This window comes from Anser cygnoides, chromosome 31 (genome assembly GCF_040182565.1).
Source record: "Anser cygnoides isolate HZ-2024a breed goose chromosome 31, Taihu_goose_T2T_genome, whole genome shotgun sequence".
Classification (NCBI taxonomy): Eukaryota; Metazoa; Chordata; class Aves; order Anseriformes; family Anatidae; genus Anser; species Anser cygnoides.
In genome coordinates this window covers 380504-402289 of record NC_089903.1, presented here as the reverse complement: position 1 = coordinate 402289, position 21786 = coordinate 380504, and the positions used below count along the sequence as shown (strand labels likewise).

The window sequence follows — 21786 nt, the reverse complement described above, 5'->3', positions numbered from 1 at the left end:
CGTGCCCCGCCTGCCCTTGGCGCTGCCCCCCCCCCCCCCCCCCCACCGGCAGGGTCAAGGCTATTTTTGGCCCCCCCCCCCCCCCCGGTACCGGCTGATTCGCCGCGGGGGGGGGCGGACACCGGGGGGGGGGGGGGACACGAGGGGGATACGGGGGGGGGGGAGGGGACCCCCCCCGGTGTGGTTCTGGGGGGGGGGGGGGGGAGGTGACCTCAGGTGACCCCGCTGTCCCCAGGGCTGGGGGTGGGGTCACGGCGGTGTCACCCCCGGGGTCACTCCGGGTCGTGGAGGGGGGGTGAGAGGGGGGTGGGGGGGTGTGGGGGGGGGGGCGTCCCCTTGCCGTGCCCCCCCCCCCACAACCGGTGGGGGCCAAGGTGGGGGCTTGGCGTAAATCCCAGCGGGGTTTAACGTCCGTCTGTCCGTCCGTCTGTCCCGCAGGTTCGGCCCCCCCCCGGCTTCAGGACCCCCCCCCGGCTTCAGGACCCCCCCCCCCGGCTTCCGGGACCCCCCCCCGCCCGGCTTCAAGCCCCCCCCCCCGGCAATGGCGGGCGCCTCGGTGAAGGTGGCGGTCAGGGTCCGGCCCTTCCAACGCCCGCGAGGCCGGCCGCGACGCCAAGTGCGTCATCCGCATGCAGGGCAACACCACCTGTGAGTACCTGCGGGGGGGGGACATAAAAGGGGGGGGGGGCATTGAAACCCCGGGGGGGGGGCATTGAGCCCCTGGGGGGGACTTGAACCCCCCAGGGGGGACTTGAACCCCAGTGGGGGACCTTAACCCCCGGGGGGGGGGGGACATTGAGCCCCTGGGGGGGACATTGAGCCCCTGGGGGGGACCTTAACCCCTGGGGGGACCTTAACCCCCGGGGGGGGGGACATTGAGCCCCTGGGGGGGACATTGAGCCCCTGGGGGGGACCTTAACCCCTGGGGGGGACCTTAACCCCCCGGGGGGGGGGGGACATTGAGCCCCTGGGGGGGGACCCTAACCCCTGGGGGGGACCTTAACCCCTGGGGGGGACCTGAACCCCGGGGGGGACATTGAACCCCCCGGGGGGGGAGCCCTGCCCCACGGCGGGGATGCCGGGACGGGTGCGGCCGCTGAGTCAGGGCTGCCGCCGCGCCCAGGTTGGGCGCCGGGGGGCCGGGAAGGGCGCCGGGGGGCAGGGCAGGGCGTGGGGCTGGGCCCTACACGCCGTGGGGCAGGGCAGGATGTGGGGCTGGGCACTACACGCCGTGGGGCAGGGCAATATGTGGGGCTGGGCACTACACGCCGTGGGGCAGGGCAATATGTGGGGCTGGGCACTATACGCCGTGGGGCAGGGCAGGATGTGGGGCTGGGCCCTGCACCGTGGGGCAGGATGTGGGGCTGGGCCCTGAGCCGTGGGGCATGCCATATGCTGTGGGGCTGGGCCCCACATGCCGTGGGGCAGAGCAATATGTGGGGCTGGGCCCTACACGCTGTGGGGCAGAGCAGGATGTGGGTCTGTGCCCCACACGCCATGGGGCTGTGCCCCACATCCATGGGGCAGAGCAGGCTGTGGGGCTGGGCCCCATATGCTATGGGGCTGGGCCCCACACGCCATGGGGCTGGGCCCCACACACTGTGGGGCAGAGCAGGATGTGGGGCTGGCTCCCACACACCATGGGGCTGGGCCCCACATCCATGGGGCAGAGCAAGATGTGGGGCTGGGTCCTACACGCTATGGGGCTGGGCCCTACATGCCGTGGGGCAGAGCAGGATGTGGGGCTGGGCCCCATATGCTGTGGGCCTGGGCCCCAGACGCCATGGGGCTCGGCCCTACATGCTATGGGGCTGGGCCCCACACGCTATGGGGCTGGGCCCTACATGCTATGGGGCTGGGTCCCAGACACCATGGGGTGGGCCCCACATCCATGGGGAAGAGCAATATGTGGGGCTGGGCCCCACATGCTATGGGGCTGGGCCCTACATGCCGTGGGGCAGAGCAGGCTGTGGGGCTGGGCCCCAGACGCTATGGGGCTGGGCCCCACACGCTGTGGGGCAGAGCAATATGTGGGGCTGGGCCCCACACGCTATGGGGCTGGGCCCTACATGCTATGGGGCTGTGCCCCACACGCTGTGGGGCAGAGCAAGATGTGGGGCTGTGCCCCACATGCTATGGGGCTGGGCCCTACACACTATGGGGCTGGGCCCTACACACTATGGGGCTGTGCCGCACATCTATGGGGCAGAGCAGGCTGTGGGGCTGTGCCCCACACACCATGGGGCTGGGCCCTACACGCTATGGGGCTGGGCCCCACATCCATGGGGCAGAGCAGGCTGTGGGGCTGGGCCCTATACGCTATGGGGCTCGGCCCTACACGCTATGGGGCTGGGCCCTACGTGCTGTGGGGCAGAGCAGGCTGTGGGGCTGGGCCCTACACGCTATGGGGCTGGGCCCTACACGCTATGGGGCTGTGCCCCACACGCCGTGGGGCAGCGCCGTGGGGCCGGGCCGTGCCCCGCGCTGGCTCCCCCCAGCCGTGCCTCCTGGCCGCCGTCCCGCGGCCCAGCTGCCGCCGGGCTAAAAATAACACCGGGGGGGGGGGGCAAATTATTTCTGGGGGGGCAAATTATTCCGGGGGGGGGCAAATTATTCCGGGGGGGGGGCAAATTATTTCGGGGGGGGGCAAATTATTCCGGGGGGGGCAAATTATTTCTGGGGGGGGCAAATTATTTCGGGGGGGCAAATTATTCCGGGGGGGCAAATTATTTCAGGGGGGGCAAATTATTTCGGGGGGGGGCAAATTATTCTTGGGGGGCAAATTATTTCGGGGGGCAAATTATTTCGGGGGGGGCAAATTATTTCGGGGGGGGGGGCAAATTATTCCGGGGGGGGCAAATTATTTTGGGGGGGCCAAATTATTCCGGGGGGGGGGCAGCACGGCCTCTAACCCCCCTTTTTTTACCCCCCCCCCCAAAAAAAGGCATCACCAACCCCAAAGTCGCCAAGGACGCCCCCAAGAACTTCACCTTCGACTACTCCTACTGGTCCCACACCTCGGTGAGCGAGCGGGCGGGGGGTGGGATTAAAGGGGGGGGGTTCCCAGCGGTTGTGCCCCCCCCGTATAATTTCGTGGCCCCCCCCCGTTTAGGAGGAGGACCCCCGGTTCGCCACGCAGCGCCGCGTCTACCGGGACATCGGCGAGGAGATGCTGCGGGACGCCTTCGAGGGCTACAACGTCTGCATCTTCGCCTACGGCCAGACGGGCGCCGGCAAGTCCTACACCATGATGGGCAAGCAGGAGGCCGGCCAGCAGGGCATCATCCCGCAGGTCCGGGGGGCTTTTAGGGGCGGCCCCCCCCCTTAAAAAAAACCGAAAACCAGCTTTTTTTTTCTCTGCCCCCCCCCCCCCCCAAAAAACCCAACAGCTCTGCCAGGATCTCTTCGCGCGCGTCGGGCGCGACGGCTCGGCGGAGCGGGCGTACTCGGTGGAGGTGAGCGGCGCTGAGCCCCCCCCCCCCCGTTTCCAAAGGGGGTTGGGGGCGCAGTTTGAGCCCCCCCGATATTTTAAGGCCCCCCCCCCCAAATTTTTAACGCCTCCCCCAAATTTTAAGCCCCCCCCAAATTTTATCGCCCCCCCCCAAAATTTTAATGCCCCCCAAAGTGAACTAGCAATCCTACTCGGTGGAGGTAAGTGGTGCAGACGCCCCCGTGTATCCAAAGGGTTTTGGGGGTGCATCTCGCGCCCCCAATATTTTAAGGCCCCCCCCCATATTTTAAGCCCCCCCCCCCATATTTTAAGCCCCCCCCCCCCCAAATTTTAAGCCCCCCCCCCCAGATTTTAAGGCCCCCCCAAAGTGAACTAGCAATCCTACTTCGTAGAGGTGAGCGGCGCTGAGCCCTCCCCCCGGGTGTCCAAAGGGGTTTGGGGGCGCAGTTTGAGCCCCCCCGATATTTTAAGGCCCCCCCCAAATTTTTAACGCCTCCCCCAAATTTTAAGCCCCCCCCCCCAAATTTTAACGCCCCCCCCAAATTTTAATGCCCCCACCAAAGGTGAGCTAGCAATCCTACTTGGTGGAGGTGAGCGGCGCTGAGCGCCCCCGGGTGTCCAAAGGGGTTTCAGGGTGCAGTTTGAGCCCCCCCGATATTTTAAGGCCCCCCCCAATTTTTAACGCCCCCCCAAATTTTAACGCCCCCCAGCATTTTAAGGCCCCCCCAAAGTGAACTAGCAATCCTACTCGGTGGAGCTGAGCGGCGCAGACGCCCCCTGTGTATCCAAAGGGTTTTGGGGGTGCATCTCGCGCCCCCCTATATTTTAATGCCCCCCCCCAAAATTTTAACGCCCCCCCCAAAAAAAAAAAAAAAGGTGAGCTACATGGAGATCTACTGCGAGCGGGTGCGGGACCTGCTGAACCCCAAGAGCCGCGGCAGGCTGCGGGTGCGCGAGCACCCCTCCTGGGGCCCTACGTCGAGGACCTCTCCAAGCTGGCCGTCACCTCCTTCGAGGACATCGCCGACCTCATGGACTGCGGCAACAAGGCCAGGTAACGCCGGGGGGGGGGGGGGCACATTTGGGAGGCCCCCCTCGCCGGCGGAGTCCCCCAAATGTCCCCCGTGCCCCCCCGAAGGACGGTGGCGGCCACCAACATGAACGAGACGAGCAGCCGCTCGCACGCCGTCTTCACCATCGTCTTCACGCAGCGCCGCCGCGACCTGCTCAGCGGCCTGGACACCGAGAAGGTGGCCCCCCCCGGCACTGCCGGCCCCCCCCGGCACTACCGACCCCCCCGGCACTGCCGGCCCCCCCCCGGCACTGCCGCCCCCCCCGGCACTACTGACCCCCCCGGCATTATTGAGCCTCCCCTGGTCTTATTTCCCCCCCCCCGGCACTACCGGCCCCCCCGGCACTACTGATCCCCCCCGGCATTATTGAGCCCCCAAGCCTTATTTCCCCCCCCCGCATTATCGACCCCCCCCGGCATTATTGACCCCCCGCAAGCCTCATTTCCCCCTCCCCCAGCCTCATTTCCCCCCCAGCCTTATTTCCCCCCCCCCCAGCCTTATTCCCCCCCCCAGCCTTATTTCTTCCCCCCCTCCTTATTTCCCCCCCTCCTTATTCCCCCCATCCTTATTCCCCCCCTACCTTATTTCCCCCCCGGGCCTTATTCCCCCCCGGCCTTATCCCCCCCTCCTTATTCCCCCCCCCCTTATTTCCCCCCCCCCCGGCCTTATTCCCCCCCCCTTATTCCCCCCCCTTATTCCCCCCCCCCTTATTCCCCCCCCCCACCTTATTCCCCCCCTTATTCCCCCCCTCCTTATTCCCTCCCCAGCCTTATTTCTCCCCCCCCAGCCTTATTTCTCCCCCCCCCGGGCCTTATCCCCCCCCTCCTTATTCCCCCCCTCTAATCCCCCCCCCCCCCCAAAAACCCCCGTGCCCCCAGGTCAGCAGGATCAGCCTGGTCGACCTGGCCGGCAGCGAGCGCGCCGACGCCTCGGGGGCCAAGGGCACGAGGCTGAAGGTGAGGGGGGGGGCTTTATTTTTCCCGGGGGGGGGGCGCTTCTCCCACCTGATTTATTTTTTGGGGGGGGGGGGCGCAGGGGCCGTGCTTCCTCCCCCCACCCTCCTCCTCCTCCTCCTCCTCGCAGGAAGGAGCCAACATCAACAAGTCGCTGACCACGCTGGGCAAGGTGATCTCCGCCCTGGCTGACCTGGTGAGATTATGGGGGGGGGGGGGCACCCCAAAATCCACCGGCGGCCCCCCGGGAGTGCCTGCGGGCCCCCCCCCGCCTAAAAATGTGCCCCCCCCCCCCCCCCAAGCAGCAAAGCAAGAGAAAGAAGAAGCCCGACTTCATCCCCTACCGCGACTCGGTGCTCACCTGGCTGCTGAAGGAGAGCCTGGGTGGGTGTTGTTTTTTTTTTTTTTTTGGGGGGGGGGGCGGGTGGTAAAATAGAGGGGGGGGGGCCTAAAATACCCCCCCTGTGCCCCCCCCCCGCAGGGGGCAACTCGCGCACGGCGATGATCGCGGCGCTGAGCCCCGCCGACATCAACTACGAGGAGACGCTGAGCACGCTGCGGTGAGTTTGGGGGGGGTAAATATAAAGGGGGGGGGTCCCGGGTTTAAAAGGGGCCCCCCCCGGATTTATTTGCCCCCCCCCCCCCCCAGGTACGCGGACCGCACGAAGCAGATCCGGTGCCACGCGGTGGTCAACGAGGACCCCAACGCGCGCCTGGTCCGCGAGCTGCAGCGGGAGGTGGCGCGGCTGCGGGAGCTGCTGGGGGCGCGGGGGCTGCCCCGGGCCGCCCCCCCCAGGGTGAGGGGCTGGGGGGGGTGCTGGGGGGGGGTCCTGGGGGGGGGTCCTGGGGGGGTTGGGGGGTTCTGGGGGGTCCTGGGGGGTTCTGGGGGGTTCTGGGGGGTTTGGGGGGCTTGAGGGGGGTTGGGGGGGGGGTGCTGGGGGGGTCCTGGGGGGGGGTTCTGGGGGGTTTTGGGGGGGGTTGGGGGGGTCCTGGGGGGGTCCTGGGGGGTTTGGGGGGGGGTCCTGGGGGGGTTGGGGGGTCCTGGGGGGGTCCTGGGGGGTTGGGGGGGGGGTGCTGGGGGGGTCCTGGGGGGTTTGGGGGGGGGGTTTTGGGGGGGGGTTGGGGGGGGGTCTTGGGGGGGGGGGGTCTTGGGGGGGGGATTAGGGGGGGGTTTGGGGGATTTGGGGGGGGGGGTGTGGAGGGTCCTGAGGGGGTCCTGGGGGGTTCTGGGGGTCCTGGGGGGTTGGGGGGTCCTGGGGGGTCCTGGGGGGGTTTGGGGGGGTTGGGGGGTTCGGGGGGTTTTGGGGGGTCCTGGGGGGTTCTGGGGGGGTTGGGGGGGTTTGAGGGGGTCCTGGGGGGTTGGGGGGTCCTGGGGGGATTAGGGGGGTTGGGGGGTCCTGGGGGGTCTTGGGGGGTTGGGGGGGGTCCTGGGGGGGTTCTGGGGGGGGGTTCTGGGGGGTTTTGGGGGGTCCTGGGGGGTCTTGGGGGGTTCTGGGGGGGGGTGGGGGGCCTTGGGGGGGTCCTGGAGGGGGTTTTGGGGGGTCCTGGGGGGGGTTGGGGGGTCCTGGGGGGGTTGGGGGGGTCTTGGGGGGTTGGGGGTTCTGGGGGGGGTCTGGTGGGGTTTTGGGGGGTTCTGGGGGTTGGGGGGGTTCGGGGAGGTTCGGGGGGTCCTGGGAGGGGGTCCTGGGGGGTCCTGGGGGGTTCTGGGGGGTCCTGGGGGGTTCTGGGGGGTTTTGGGGGGTTCTGGGGGGTTGGGGGAGGTCTGGGGGGTCCTGGGAGGGTTCTGGGGGGGGGTTGGGGGTCCTGGGGGGCTTGGGGGGTTTTGGGGGTCCTGGGGGGGATCCTGGAGGGGTCCTGGGGGGGTTGGGGGGTCCCGGGGGGTTTGGGGCTGGTCCTGGGGCTTTGGGGTCCAGTTTTGGGTCCAATTCTGGGGGTTTTGGGGCCAGTCCCGGGGTCCCTGGTTGTTTTTTTTTGGGGGGGGGGGGCAGACCTCAGGGCCCCACGGCGCGGCGTTGCCGTGCCCCCGACCCCCCCGTCCCCCAACAGCTCCGAAGCCGGACGAGGCCCCGGCCCCCCCGCCCCCCCCCCCCAAACCGCCCTCAACGGGGGGCGCCGGAGCCGTTCCCCCCCCGGGGCAGCAGCTGCTGGGCCCCGAGGAGGCCATGGAGAGGCTGCAGGTGAGCAACGACCCCCCCTGGGACCCCCCCCATAATTTTTACGACCCCCCCCCTCAATTTTTGGGACCCCCCCCTCAATTTTTTGGACCCCCCCCCCCAAAAAGGAGACGGAGAAAATCATCGCGGAGCTCAACGAGACCTGGGAGGAGAAGCTGCGCAAGACCGAGGCCATCCGCATGGAGAGGTGGGGGCCCCCCCCCCCCCACGAGACCCCCCCCCCCGGTATTTTTTTTGCCCCCCCCCCCCCCAAAATCTGCTGTGCCCCCCCCGCAGGGAGGCGCTGCTGGCTGAGATGGGGGTGGCCCTGCGCGAGGACGGCGGCACCGTCGGCGTTTTTTCCCCAAAAAGGCAAGGTTTTTTATTATTTTTTTGGGGGGGGGGGCACGGATACGGCCCCCCCCCCATCCCCTAACTCTTTTTTAACCCCCCCCCAAAAAAAAAAAAAACCCACACAGACCCCCCACCTGGTCAACCTCAACGAGGACCCGCTGATGTCCGAGTGCCTCCTCTACCACATCAAGGACGGCGTGACGAGGTTTGGGGGGGGGCGCAAAATTGGGTGGAGGGGGGGGGCACGGCCTGACCCCCCCCCACCCTGCTGACCCCCCCCCCGGCCTGCTGACCCCCCCAGGGTGGGCCAAGAGGAGGCGGACATCAAACTGAGCGGGCACTTCATCCGCCGGCACCACTGCCTCTTCCGCAGCCGCGCCGGCCCCGACGGCGAAGGTTGGTCCCCGAGGCGGGGGGGGGTCCCCAAAATTTAAGGGGGGGGGGGGCTACTCAGGACCCCCCCCCCCGCCCCCTAATGCCTTTTTCTACCCCCCCCCCCTTTTTTTTTTTTGTGCTGCCGCTGGAGCAGGTCGCTGCGGCCCCCAGGTACCGCGGCCCCCCCCTCCCCAGCGCGCCGGAGGGGTCCCGAGGCTTTTTTTTGGGGGGAGGGCTTACTTTTTTTTTATTTTTTTTTTTGGGGGGGGGGGTAAGAGAGAATCTGGGGGCCCCCCAGCCTCGCGTAACCCCCCCGTGTGTGTGTCCCCCCCCGCAGCGGTGGTGACGCTGGAGCCCTGCGAGGGGGCCGAGACCTACGTCAACGGGAAGCCGCTGCGGGAGCCCCTGGTGCTGAAATCGGGTGGGTTTTTTGCGCCCCCCCCCGCCATAAACACCCCCCCTTTAAAAAAAACGCCCGATCCCATCCCTCTGTGCCCCCCCCCCCCAATAAAATACCCCCGCAGGGACCCGCATCGTGCTGGGCAAGAACCACGTCTTCCGCTTCACCCACCCGCAGCAGGCGCGGAGGGAGCGCGAGCGCCGCCCCCCCCCGCCGCCGGCGCACCCCCGGGCCCCCCCCCGGATTGGAATTTCGCCCAGCGCGAGCTCCTGGAGCAGCAGGGCATCGACATCAAGCTGGAGATGGAGAAGAGGTCGGCGGGGGGGGGACATGGGGACGTGGCCCCCCCCCTTTAATAGTGCCCCCCCTTTCATTGTACCCCTCCCCCATTTAATTGTGGCCCCCCATTTAACTGTGGCCCCCCCTTTAATTGTGTCCCCCCACATTTAATTGTGTCCCCCCCATTTAATCATGACCCCCCATTTAATTGTGGCCCCCCCTTTAATTGTGGGCCCCCCCTTTAATTGTGGCCCCCCATTTAATCGTGGCCCCCCATTTAATTGTGACCCCCCATTTAATCATGGCCCCCCTCATTTAAATTGTGACCCCCCATTTAATCGTGCCCCCCTTTAATTGTGACCCCCCCCATTTAATTGTGGCCCCCCCCCATTTAATCGTGGCCCCCCCTTTAATTGCGACCCCCCGCATTTAATTGTGACCCCTCCCCATGTAATTGCGCCCCCCTTTTAATTGCGCCCCCATTTAATTGTTCCCCCCATTTAATTGTGGCCCCCCCCCATTTAATTGTGCCCCCCATTTAATTGTGGCCCCCCCATTTAATTGTGACCCCCCCCATTTAATTGTGACCCCTCCATTTGTGGCCCCCCCATTTAATTGTGGCCCCCCCATTTAATCGTGGCCCCCCCATTTAATTCTGACCCCCCCATTTAATCGTGCCCCCCCATTTAATTGTGGCCCCCTCCATTTAATCGTGGCCCCCCCATTTAAATGTGACCCCCCGCATATAATTGTGGCCCCCCCATTTGATTGTGACCCCCCCACTTAATAGTACCCCTCACCCATTTAATCGTGACCCCCCATTTAATTGTGACCCCTCCCCATTTAATTGCGCCCCCCATTTAATTGTGCCCCCCTTTAATTGTGGCCCCCATCCCTTTAATTGTGGCCCCCCCATTTAATCGTGCCCCCCATTTAATCGTGCCCCCCCTTTTAATTGCGACCCCCCATTTAATTGTTCCCCCCCCTTTAATTGCGCCCCCCCATTTAATTGTGGCCCCCTCCCCATTTAATTGTGCCCCCCATTTAACTGTGCCCCCCTCCCTTTAATTGTGACCCCCCCCCCCATTTAATTGTGGGCCCCCCCCATTTAATCGCGCCCCCCGCAGGCTGCAGGACCTGGAGACCCAGGACCGGCGCGAGGAGGCCGAGCAGCTCCTGGAGCAGCAGCGGCTGGTGAGGGGCGGGGGGGGGACACGGGGGGGGGGGCGGTGTCCCCAAGGTGCCCCCCCCCCCCCTCCAGGGGCTGTTGTCACCCCCCCGGGTCCCCAAGGTGTCCCCTTCCTGAGCGTGACCCCCCCCGCCGCGGTTCTGGGGTGTGCTGGGGGCAGCCGGTGTCACCGCGACGTCGGTGTCATCGTGTCCTGGTGTCATCGTGTCCTGGTGTCACCATGTCCCAGTGCCACCACGTCCCGGTGTCACCTCATCCCAGTGTCACCATGTCCTGGTGTCATCGTGTCCCGGTGTCACCTCATCCCAGTGCCACCTCGTCCCGGTGTCACCATGTCCTGGTGTCACCGCAATGTCCCGGTGTCATCGTGTCCCGGTGTCACCATGTCCCAGTGACACCGTGTCCCGGTGTCACCTCATCCCAGTGTCACCATGTCCTGGTGTCATCATGTCCCGGTGTCACCTCGTCCCAGTGTCACCGTGTCCCTGGTGCCACCGTGTCCCAGTGTCACCCTGTCCCGGTGTCACCGTGTCCTGGTGTCACCGCGATGTCGGTGTCATCGTGTCCCGGTGTCACCTCGTCCCAGTGCCACCTCGTCCCGGTGTCACCATGTCCTGGTGTCACCGCAATGTCGGTGTCATCGTGTCCTGGTGTCACCTCGTCCCAGTGCCACCACGTCCCGGTGTCACCGTGTCCCAGTGTCACCATGTCCTGGTGTCATCGTGTCCCTGGTGTCACCTCGTCCCAGTGCCACCTCGTCCCGGTGTCACCGTGTCCTGGTGTCACCATGTCCCTGGTGCCACCTCATCCCGGTGTCACCATGTCCCAGTGACACCGTGTCCCTGGTGTCACCGTGTCCTTGGTGCTACCGTGTCCTGATGTCACTGTCCTGGTGTCACCGTGTCCCTGGTGCCACCTCATCCCAGTGCCACCATGTCCCAGTGCCACCGTGTCCCGGTGCCACCATGTCCCTGGTGTCACCACGTCCCAGTGTCACCATGTCCTGATGTCACTGTCCTGGTGTCACCGTGTCCTTGGTGCCACCACGTCCCGGTGCCACCTCATCCCAGTGCCACCACGTCCCGGTGCCACCATGTCCTGGTGCCACCACATCCCAGTGACACCGTGTCCTGGTGTCATCGTGTCCCGGTGTCACCGTGTCCCTGGTGCCACCACCATGTCCTTGATGCCCCCATGTCCCCAATGCCACCCCATCCCTGGTGCCACCTCCACGTCCCCAGTGCCACCACCACGTCCTTGATGCCCCCATGTCCCTGATGCCCCCACGTCCCTGGTGCCACCCCATCCCTGGTGCCACCACCACGTCCCCAATGCCCCCACGTCCCCGGTGCCACCACCATGTCCCCAGTGCCACCACCATGTCCTTGATGTCCCCACGTCCCCGGTGCCACAACCATGTCCCCAATGCCACCACCATCCCCTTGGTGCCACCCCCACGTCCCCAATGCCCCCATGTCCCCGGTGCCACCCCCATGTCCCCGGTGCCACCCCCACGTCCCCGATGCCCCCACGTCCCCGCTGCCACCCCCCACCCCCCAGGTCCCCGTCCCCACCTCCGCCTCCCCTCTCCCCTCAGCACCCGGACGCAGCCGGCGACCCCGACCCGGCCGAGCGGTGCCCAGGCGAGGCCGGCCGCCTCCTCGCCTCCCCCGCCCCGCGCCACCGCCTCCCGGCCCCCCCCCGGCCCCCCGGATCCCGGCGGCGGCGCCCGGCGCCGCGGGCAGCCCAGCGGCAAGCGCCGCGAGCCCCTGCGCGTCTACCAGATCCCCCAGCGCCGTGGCGGCGGCGGCAACGGTGACAACGGTGGCGATGGCGTCAATGGTGGCGATGGCGGCAATGGTGTCAATGGCGTCGATGGCGTCAATGGTGGCGATGGCGGCGACGGCGGTGATGGAAGCGGCGGCGACGGCGGCGGCGGCGGCGGCGGCTCAGGCCCCCGGGGGGCTCTGGGGGGCTGCCGCCACGGCAAGCGCGGCCACCCCCGGGCAGGGGGCCGAGACGTCCGGGACACCGGCGGGGGGGGGGGACGGGGAAGGCGGGGAGACCCCCGGGGGGACGGCGAGGGGGTGACGCCTTCGCCGAGCACCCCCGAGGGCACCCAAGGCCCCCCGGGGGCACCCAAAGCCCCCCGAGGGCACCCAAGGGCCCCCGACGCCCTCCCGAAACCCCCCGAGACCACCCAGAGCCCCCCAAACCACCCAAAACCCCCCGAGACCACCCAGAGCTCCCCCAAAACCACCCAAAGCCCCCCAAACCACCCGTAACCCCCCGAGACCACCCAAAGCCCCCCGAGACCACCCAAAGCCCCCCAAACCACCCATAACCCCCCAAGACCCCCAACCCCCCCATGAGCCCACCCAAAGCCCCCCGCCGCCCCCCGGAGCCCCCCGCCGCCCTCCCGGGGCCCTTCCCCGAGCCCCCCGACCCCCCCGGCCCCCCCCGGCAGCGACGTGGAGGGGCTGCGGGCGCACGTGGCCAGGCTGGCGGGGATCGTGCTGGAGGTGAGGCTGCAGAACAGCGCCAAGGACGCGCAGCTCCGCGCCCTGCGGGACCGCCTCGGCCAGATGGAGCGCGCCATCCCCGGCTGCGTGGTGAGACCCCCGGGACCCCCCCCCGGGGGTTGTGCCCCCCCCCCAGGGGTTGTACCTCCCCCCCCGGGGCTTGTACCCCCCCCCCCGGGGTTGTACACCCCCCCCCGTGGACCCCCCAGACCCCCCAAGGGGGCTCCCCCTCCCCAAAGACCCCCCCAGGGGCTGCCCCCTCCCCATGGACCCCCCCAAAGGGGCTCCCCACAGTCCCCCCGGGACCCCCCTCCTCCTGGACCCCCAGACCCCCCAAGGGGCTCCCCCTCCCCATGGACCCTCCCAGACCCCCCAAGGGGCCCCCCCGGGACCCCCCTCCTCCTGGACCCCCACAGACCCCCCCAGGGGGTTGTACCCCCCCCCCCGTGGACCCCCACAGACCCCCCCCCCCCCCGGGGGCTCCCCCCCCATGGACCCCCCCCGGGGCCCCCTTGCCCCATAGCCCCCACCACTGCCCCCCCACCCCCCTACCCCCACTGAGGGCCCCCCTCACACCCCCCGTGCCCCCCCCTTACCCTACAGACCCCCACCAATGCCCCCCCCGCCCCCTCCCACCACTGAGGCCCCCCCCTCGCCCCCTTTCCCCTCTCCCCCTCCCCAACACCCCTCCTGCCCCCCCCAGCCCCGTTCTGACCCCCCAGCCCCGTCCTGCCCCCCTCAACCCCATCCCGACCCCCCCCCAGTCCCATCCTGCCCCCCCAGCCCCATTCTGACCCCCCCCAGCCTCACCCTGGCCCCCCCAGCCCCCTCCGACCCCTCCTGCCCCCCCAGCCCCCACAGACCCCCCAAGGGGCCCCCCCGGCCCCCTCCCACCCCTCCTGCCCCCCCAGCCCCCTCCGACCCCCCCCCCCCCCCAGCCCCATCCCGGCCCCCCCCCCAGCCCCCTCCCACCCCTCCTGCCCCCCCATCCCCCCCCCCCCCTGCCCCCCCAGCCCCATTCAGACCCCCAGCCCAATCCCGGCCCCCCCCAGCCCCCCCCACAGCCCCCCCCACCCCCCCCTCCCCCCCCCCAGCCCCCCTCCGACCCTCCCCAGCCCCATTCTGACCCCCAGCCCCCTCCTGCCCCCCTCATCCCCATTCTGACCCCCCCCAGCCCCACCCCGGACCCCCCCAGCCCCATTCTGCCCCCCCAGCCCCCTCCCACCCCTCCCGCCCCCCCCAGCCCCCTCCCCGGCCCCCCCCCCCAGCCCCATTCTGCCCCCCCCAGCCCCCCCCAGCCCCCTCCTGCCCCCCCCAGCCCCCTCCTGCCCCCCCATCCCCATTCTGACCCCCCCCCCCAGCCCAATCCCGGCCCCCCAGCCCCCCCTCCCCTCCTGCCCCCCCAGCCCCCTCCGACCCTCCCCAGCCCCATTCTGCCCCCCAGCCCCCTCCTGCCCCCCCATCCCCATTCTGACCCCCCCAGCCCCACCCCAGCCCCCCCCCAGCCCCATTCTGCCTCCCCCAGCCCCCCATCCCCCTCCCGGCCCCCCCAGCCCCATTCTGCCTCCCCCAGCCCCCCCAGCCCCCTCCCGGCCCCCCCCCCAGCCCCATTCTGCCCCCCCAGCCCCCCCAGCCCCCCCCCTCCCGGCCCCCCCCAGCCCCATTCTGCCCCCCAGCCCCCCCAGCCCCCTCCTGCCCCCCCATCCCCCCTTCCTGCCCCCCCCCAACTTTTTTTCTCTCTCTCCTCCCCCCCCCCCCCCAGGACGAAGCCCCCGGGGGGGGGCCCGGGGGGCGGCGCGGAGGAGCGGCTGTGCCGCCTGATGGAGCAGAACCCGGCCTTCCGCCGGGGGCGGCTGCGCTGGCTGATGCGGCAGGAGCGTGCCGGGGGGGGCACCGCCGGCCCGGCCGCTTCGTGCCCCCCCAGGACTGCAAGCTGCGCTTCCCCTTCAAGAGCAACCCCCAGCACCGCCTGGCCTGGGGGGGGGGCGGGGGGACCACGAAGGGGGCGGCCCCCCTCCAGGGGGAGCCCCCCACACCCAGGGGGAGCCCCCCCCTCCAGGGGGCACCCCCTCCCTCCAGGGGGTGCCCCCCCTCTCCGGGAAGTGCCCCCCCCCTCCTGGGGGCGCCCCCCTCTCCAGGGGGTGCCCCCCTCTTCTGGGGGAGCCCCCCTCCAGGGGGAGCCCCCCTCCTCCTGGGGGAGCCCCCTGCTGCCGGGGGTGCCCCCCCCTCTCCCGGGGGTGCCCCCCGGCTGCCGCCACCCCCTCGCCCCCCCGGCCGCCCCCCACCCCCCGCGCCGCCGCCTCCCCGGGCCCGCAGCGGCGGGGCCGCGGCGGGGGGGGGGGCGCGGTCCCCCGGGAGGCACCGCCGGGGTCCCTGGACAGGGGGGGGGGCGGGGGGGCCCCCCGGCAGCAGCAGCAGCAGCCTCGGCCCCCCCGCCGCCGACGCGCCGCCCCCCCCATGCGCCGCCAGCACTCGGCCCCCGACCTCAAGGAGCGCGGCCCCCCCGCGTAACTGGGGGGGGGGGGGACTATTTTGGGGGGGGACACATTTCGGGGGGGGCACAGCGCTGTGTTATTTGGGGGGGGTCTCGGGGGGGGGGCACTGCCCGCCCCCCCCCCCCCCAGACAATCAGGGCTGAGCTGCCCCCCCCCCCCCAATTAACCCTGACCCTAAATTGCCCCCCCCGGGTCGATGGTGCTGGGTCTAACATTGGGGGGGGGGTCCTGAGGTGCCCCCATCCCCCCCCCCGCTGCTGCTGGGGCCCCCCCACGCGTGTCCGTGGCCCCCCCCCATTAAAGTCGGTGCCGCCTCCGCCTCTGCCTCCTCCATGGCGCCACGTCCCCGCGAGGCCACGCCCACATCGCCGCGAGGCCACGCCCACATCCGGCGAGGCCACGCCCACATTCCGCGATGCCACGCCCACATATGGCGAGGCCACGCCCACATATGGCGAGGCCACGCCCACATATGGCGATGCCACGCCCACATAGGGCGAGGCCACGCCCACATAGGGCGAGGCCACGCCCCCGCGCCTCCAACCTGGCAGCCGCCGGCCCCGCCCACCCCTCTTAGCCCCGCCCACCCCGCTCTAGGCCACGCCCACCCCTCCAGCTTGGCAGCCGCCGGCCCCGCCCCGCCCCGCTCCCATTGGCCGCGCTCCCCCCTCCCTTCCTCCCATTGGCCACGCCCCCTCCCATCCGGCTCCTCCCCCCCACCCCCCCCCACCCCCTTCCAGCGGCGGGCAGCGGGATTGGCCGAGCCGAGGGGCGGGGCGGGGCCAGGAGGGGGCGTGGTTTAAAAGCGGAAGTGGGCGTGGTCTGAGCGAGAGGGGGCGTGGTCAGGGGGAAGGGGCGTGGTCAGGAGGAAGGGGCGTGGTCTGGGGAAGGGGGCGTGGCCTGGAGGAAGGGGGCGTGGTCTGGAAGAAAAGAGGGCGTGGCCTGGAGGAAGTGGGCGTGGCCTGGAGGAAAGAGGGCGTGGCCTGGAGGAAAGGGGGCGTGGCCTGGGTGAAAACGGGGGCGTGGTCAGGGGAAAGGGGCGTGGCCTGACAGAGGCCCCGCCCCCTCGCGGGGCTCCCCGGCCCCATTCGGCCGCCGGCCCCGTCCCGAGCCGGCCGCGATGAGCCCCCCGCTGCTGCCGCTGCTGCTGGCGCTGAGCGCCCTGAGCCCCCCCCGCCGCCGCCCACCCCAACGCCACCAGGTAACGGCCCCCACCCCCCACCCCCACCCCCCGGTCCCCCCCCCAGCCTCCGGTTCCCGGTGGGTGACCGCTGCCCGTGTCCCCCCCCCCGTTGTCCCGTTCCAGGCCCGTGTTTCTGTGCGGGGGGGAGCACAGCGGAGACTCGGGGTACATCGCCAGCGAGGGCTTCCCCCGGCACTACCCCCCAACCGCAACTGCACCTGGACCATCACGGTACCGGCAACCCCCCCCCCCCGGTTCTCCCGGTGTGTCCCCCCCCGTGTCCCCACCCCCAGCCACGTGTCCCGGTGTCGTCCCCCCCCCGTGTTCCAGTTCCCCCCCCCCCGGTGTCCAGGTGCCCCAGTGTCCCCCCAGGTCCCTCCAGGTCCCAGGGTCCCCCCATGTGTCCCGGAGTGACCTCAGGTCCCAGTGTCCCCCCCCCGTCCCAGTGTCCCCCCCTGTCCCAGTGTCCCCCCCCGTCCTGTCCCGGTGTCCCCCCACTTCGGGTCCCAGTGTCCCCCCCGTCCCAGTGTCCCCCCCCTTCAGGTCCCGGTGTCCCCCCCCCTTCAGGTCCCGGTGTCCCCCCCCTCCTGTCCTGGTGTCCCCCCCCCTTCAGGTCCCGGTGTCCCCCCCCCCGGTCCCGGTGTCCCCCCCCCGCTCCCGGTGTCCCCCCCCATCCTGTCCCGGTGTCCCCCCCTTCAGGTCCCGGTGTCCCCCCCCGCTCCCGGTGTCCCCCCCCTCCTGTCCCGGTGTCCCCCCCTTCAGGTCCCGGTGTCCCCCCCCCGTCCCGGTGTCCCCATCCCGCAGGTGCCAGCAGCCCCCTGGCAGCGCTGTCCCCGTGTCACCCCCCCCCCGTGCCCTGCCCCACGGAGCAGGTGGCGACCCCGTCCCCGTGTCCCCCCCGTCCCCGTGTCCCCCCCGTCCCCGTGTCCCCATGTCCCCATGTCCCCATGTCCCCCCTGTCCCCCTGTCCCCCCCGTCCCCGTGTCCCCATGTCCCCCGTCCCCCTGTCCCCGTGTCCCCGCAGGTCCCCAAGGACCAGCCGGTGACACCCCCCCCCGTGTCCCCACGTCCCCCCGTGTCCCCAAAGCCCGGCTGGTGGCCCCCCCCGTCCCCACGTCCCCACCGCCGGCGTCCCCGCGTCCCCCCCAGGTCCCCGAGGGCCAGGTGGCGACACCCCCCCGTGCCCCCATGACCCCCATGTCTCCACGACCCCCCATGTCCCCCCACATCCCCAAGGACCATTTCCTGACACCCCTGTGTCCCCCCATGTCCCCATGTCCCCCCATGTCCCCCCCAGGTCCCCGAGGGCCAGGTGTCAACACCCCCTGTGTCCCCATGTCCCCCCATGTCCCCCCTGTCCCCCCCATGCCCCCAAGGACCATTTCCTGACACCCCCCCGTGTCCCCCCGTGTCCCCCCGTGTCCCCACGACCCCCATGTCCCCCATGTCCCCCCCAGGTCCCCGAGGGCCAGGTGGCGACACCCCCCCGTGTCCCCATGTCCCCCCCATGTCTCCACGACCCCCCATGTCCCCCCACATCCCCAAGGACCATTTCCTGACACCCCCGTGTCCCCCCGTGTCCCCACGACCCCCCATGTCCCCCCATGTCCCCCCCCCAGGTCCCCGAGGGCCAGGTGGCGACCCTCTCGTTCCGCGTCTTCGACCTGGAGCCGGACCCGCTGTGCCGCTTCGACTCGCTCTCGGTTTACGGGGGCCACGGGCCGGGGGCCCCCCTCCTGGGGCGCTTCTGCGGCACCTTCCGGCCCGGGGCGCTGCTGGCCACGGGCAACCGCCTGCTGCTGCGCATGGCGAGCGACGGGGCCACCGCCGGCCGCGGCTTCCTCGCCTGGTTCAGCGCCGCGCTGCCCCCGGCCCACGGTGAGCGGCTGCGGGGGGGGGGGGGGGGGGGGGGAACGGGGGGGCACAGCGGAGGCGGCGGCGAGGAGGAACCCCCCCCCCCCTTCCCCAACCCCCCCCCAAATCCATAACCCCCCCCCAAATCCATAACCCCCCCTTCCCCAAATCCCCCCTCCAACTCCCCCCTTCCCCAAATCCCCCCCCCAAATCCCCCCCCTTCCCCCAAACCCCCCCCCCCAAAGCTATAACCCCCCCTTCCCCAAACCCCCCCTTCCCCAAACCTTCCCCCATCCCTAACCCCCCCTTCCCCAACCCCCCCAAGCTGTAACCCCCCCCAAGCTCTAAGCCCCCCAAGCTCTAACCCCCCCAAAGCTATAACCCCCCCCAGCTATAGCCCCCCCCAAACCTATAGCCCCCCAAGCTCTAACCCCCCCAAAGCTCTAACCCCCCAGCTATACCCCCAACCTATAACCCCCCCAACCTATAACCCCCCCAACCTATAACCCCCCCAACCTATAACCCCCCCAGCTATAACCCCCAACCTATAACCCCCCAGCTATAACCCCCCCAACCTATAACCCCCCCAACCTATAACCCCCCCCCAAAGCTATAACCCGCCCCCCAAAGCCATAACCCCCCAAAGCTATAACCCCCCGTTCCCCAACCCCCCCGAGCTCTAACCCCCCCCCCAAAGCTATAACCCCACCCCCCAGCTGTAACCCCCCCGAGCTGTAACCCCCCCAAACCTATAACCCCCCAGCTATAACCCTCCCCCCAGCTATAACCCCCCCAGCTATAACCCCCCTTCCCCAACCCCCCCCAAAGCTCTAACCCCCCAAAGCTATAACCCCCCCAAAGCTATAACCCCCCCCCAGCTCTAACCCCCCCCAAAGCTATAACCCCCCCCCAGCTCTAACCCCCCCCACGCTATAACTCCCCCCCCAGCTATAACCCACTCCCCCCCCCCCCCCCCCCAACCCTCAGCACCCTCTTGCAGGCCCCCACCCCCCGGACGGCGGCGCGCGGGCGCCGGGGGTAAGCCCCGGTTTTTTGGGGAGTCCTGGTATTATTTCGACGGTGAGTACACGGGGGGGGGGGGGGGGCACGGGGGGCGCCCCCCCCCGCCCTTCCTCCTCACCTTCCTCCTCCTCGCCGCGGCCGCAGCCCTCACCCCTGAAGCCCCTCAGGGGGAGGGGGGGGGCGCACAGGGGGTGCCGTGGGGACGATTGTGGGTGCCCCCCCCCGCCCCCTGACGCCCCCCCCCCCGGCAGAGCACCAATTCTGCGGGGGAGGCTGGAGAAGGCGCAGGGCAGCCTCAAGACCCCCAACTGGCCCGAGGAGAACTACCCGGCCGGCATCAGCTGCTCCTGGCACATCGTGGCGCCCAAGGACAAGGTCTGGGGGGGAAAAATGATGGGGGGGGGGGGGCACACACCCCGGCTGGGGGGGTGCTGAGCCCCCCCGCGTGGCCGGCAGGTGATCGAGCTGACCTTCGGCAAGTTCGACGTGGAGCCGGACGCCCACTGCCGCTACGACTACGTGGCCGTCTTCGACGGCGGCGAGACGGACGACGCGCGGCGGGTGGGCAAGTTCTGCGGGGAGAAGACCCCCAGGTGAGCCCCCCGGCCCCCACATCAGCGCCGTGACCCCCCAAATTAAACGTGTCCCCCCCGCAGCCCCATCACCTCGACGGGCAGCGAGCTGCTGGTGCAGTTCGTCTCCGACCTCAGCGTGACGGCCGACGGCTTCGCCGCCTCCTACGCCGTGCGGGGCCGCGACGAGGCGGCCGCCGCCGTGCCCCCCCTCCGCTCCCCGACCCCCCAAACCCAAAAACGGGGGGAAGAGCAAGCCCCCCCCGCCGCCGCCGCCGCCACCGTCGCATCTTCCTCCTCCTCCTCCTCTTCCTCCCGCCGCCGTCACCCCCGCGCCGTGCCCGCAGCGCTGCCGCCGCACGGGCACCCTGCAGAGCAACTTCTGCGCCAGCGACTTCGGTGAGGGGGGGGGGGCGCAGGGAGCTGGGGGGGGGGCACGGAGCCGGGGGGGGGCACAGGGAGCTGGGGGGGGGACGGGGGAGCTGGGGGGCATGGAGCGGGGGGCACACGTGGAGCTGGGGGGGGGGAGCTGGGGGGGGGACATGGAGGCTGGGGGGGCACAGGGAGCTGGGGGGCGCAGGGAGCTGGGGGGGACGCAGGGAGCTGGGGGGGACATTGGGAGCTGGGGGGGCACTAGGAGCTGGGGGGGCACAGGCTGGGGAGCTGGGGGGGCACAGGGAGCTGGGGGGGACAGGGAGCTGGGGGGAGACATGGAGCTGGGGGGGACATGGAGCTGGGGGGGGACACAGAGCTGGGGGGGCACAGAGCTGGGGGGATGCAGGGAGCTGGGGGGGGATGTGGGGGGGACACGCGGAGCTGGGGGGACACGCAGAGCTGGGGAGGGGACACAGGGAGCTGGGGGGGGCACAGGGAGCTGGGGGGGACTTGGAGCTGGGGGGACTTGGAGCTGGGGGGGCAGGGAGCTGGGGGGATGCAGGGAGCTGGGGGGGATGTGGGGGGACACGCGGAGCTGGGGGGGACACGCAGAGCTGGGGGGGGACACAGGGAGCTGGGGGGGCACAGGGAGCTGGGGGGGGCACAGGGAGCTGGGGGGATGGAGCTGGGGGCGCAAAGCTGGGGGGGACGCACAGGGAGCTGTGGCAGGGGGGACATTGAGCTGGGGGGGACGCAGGGAGGTGGGGGGGAACATGGAGCTGGGGGGACATGTAGCTGGGAGGGGGGGGGCACGAAGCGGGGGGGGCACAATGAGCTGGGGGGGGGGTTGCTCCCCGGGGGGGGTCTCACCGCCTGCCCCCCCCCCCCCCCCCGCAGTGGTCACGGGGACGGTGAAGACGGTGTCGCGGGGCCCCGAGGAGCGCGGCGCGGCCGTGGTGTCGGTGCTGGGCGCCTACAAGGCGGGCGGCCTGGCGCTGCCGCAGCCGGCCAAGGGGGCGGCGCTGCGCCTCGAGCTGCCCTGCCGCCACTGCCCCGGCCTCAAGAAAGGTGGGTGTCAATTGGGGGGGGGGGGGGGCTGCGACCCCCCCCAGCCATCCCTTAACCCCCCTTACCTCCCGGGCAGGCTCCAGCTACATCCTGATGGGCCGGGCGGGGCGGACGGGGCGACGGCGGTGGTGCCCCCCGACGCCTTCGTGGTGCCGTACCGGCAGCAGCAGCACCAGATCCTGGGCAACCTCAGCAAGAGGCCGTGCAGGGGGGCAGCCCTGAGGACCACCCCCCCCCCAAAAAAAAAACCAGCCCCCCCCAAAAAAAAACAGCCCCTCCCCCTCCCACACCCCCCTCCCCCCCACCTCGGGGTCCCCCCCCCCCCCAAAATTGTACTCAATAAAGGGCGCAGGGGCTCGGCGGGGGAGGAGGGGGGTGGCTCTGCTGCCCCCCCCCCCAATGTGGGGCCGGACCCCCCCCCACGCCGCTGCCACGTCGCCGGCCTGGCCGCAGCAGCCGTGCTGTCC

At 70.5% G+C, this 21786-nt stretch overlaps 2 protein-coding genes across 2 annotated transcripts; both read left to right on the top strand.

The window, feature by feature from the left end:
• The first annotated feature begins 541 nt into the window (after positions 1-541).
• On the top strand, positions 542-15739 carry KIF1C (kinesin family member 1C). The gene is given in 29 exon segments (XM_066985123.1): positions 542-586; positions 588-648; positions 2945-3021; positions 3113-3292; positions 3390-3455; positions 4328-4412; positions 4415-4505; positions 4590-4701; positions 5403-5480; positions 5608-5673; positions 5783-5861; positions 5959-6037; positions 6127-6274; positions 7524-7654; positions 7755-7838; positions 7928-8001; positions 8108-8189; positions 8286-8380; positions 8697-8780; positions 8884-8978; positions 8981-9072; positions 10166-10232; positions 11825-11959; positions 11961-12511; positions 12632-12839; positions 12886-12890; positions 14512-14636; positions 14639-14811; positions 15548-15739. Coding segments are annotated over 29 exon segments (3360 nt in total).
• A 625-nt stretch (positions 15740-16364) lies between these two features.
• Positions 16365-21690, top strand: PCOLCE (procollagen C-endopeptidase enhancer; the record flags this gene model as incomplete). Its single annotated transcript, XM_066985122.1, is given in 11 exon segments — positions 16365-16504; positions 16551-16630; positions 16633-16658; positions 18047-18305; positions 19558-19679; positions 19761-19897; positions 19961-20065; positions 20067-20275; positions 21149-21319; positions 21396-21445; positions 21448-21690. Coding segments are annotated over 11 exon segments (1542 nt in total), but the record flags the coding sequence as incomplete, so codon positions are not given.
• Positions 21691-21786: the final 96 nt, after the last annotated feature.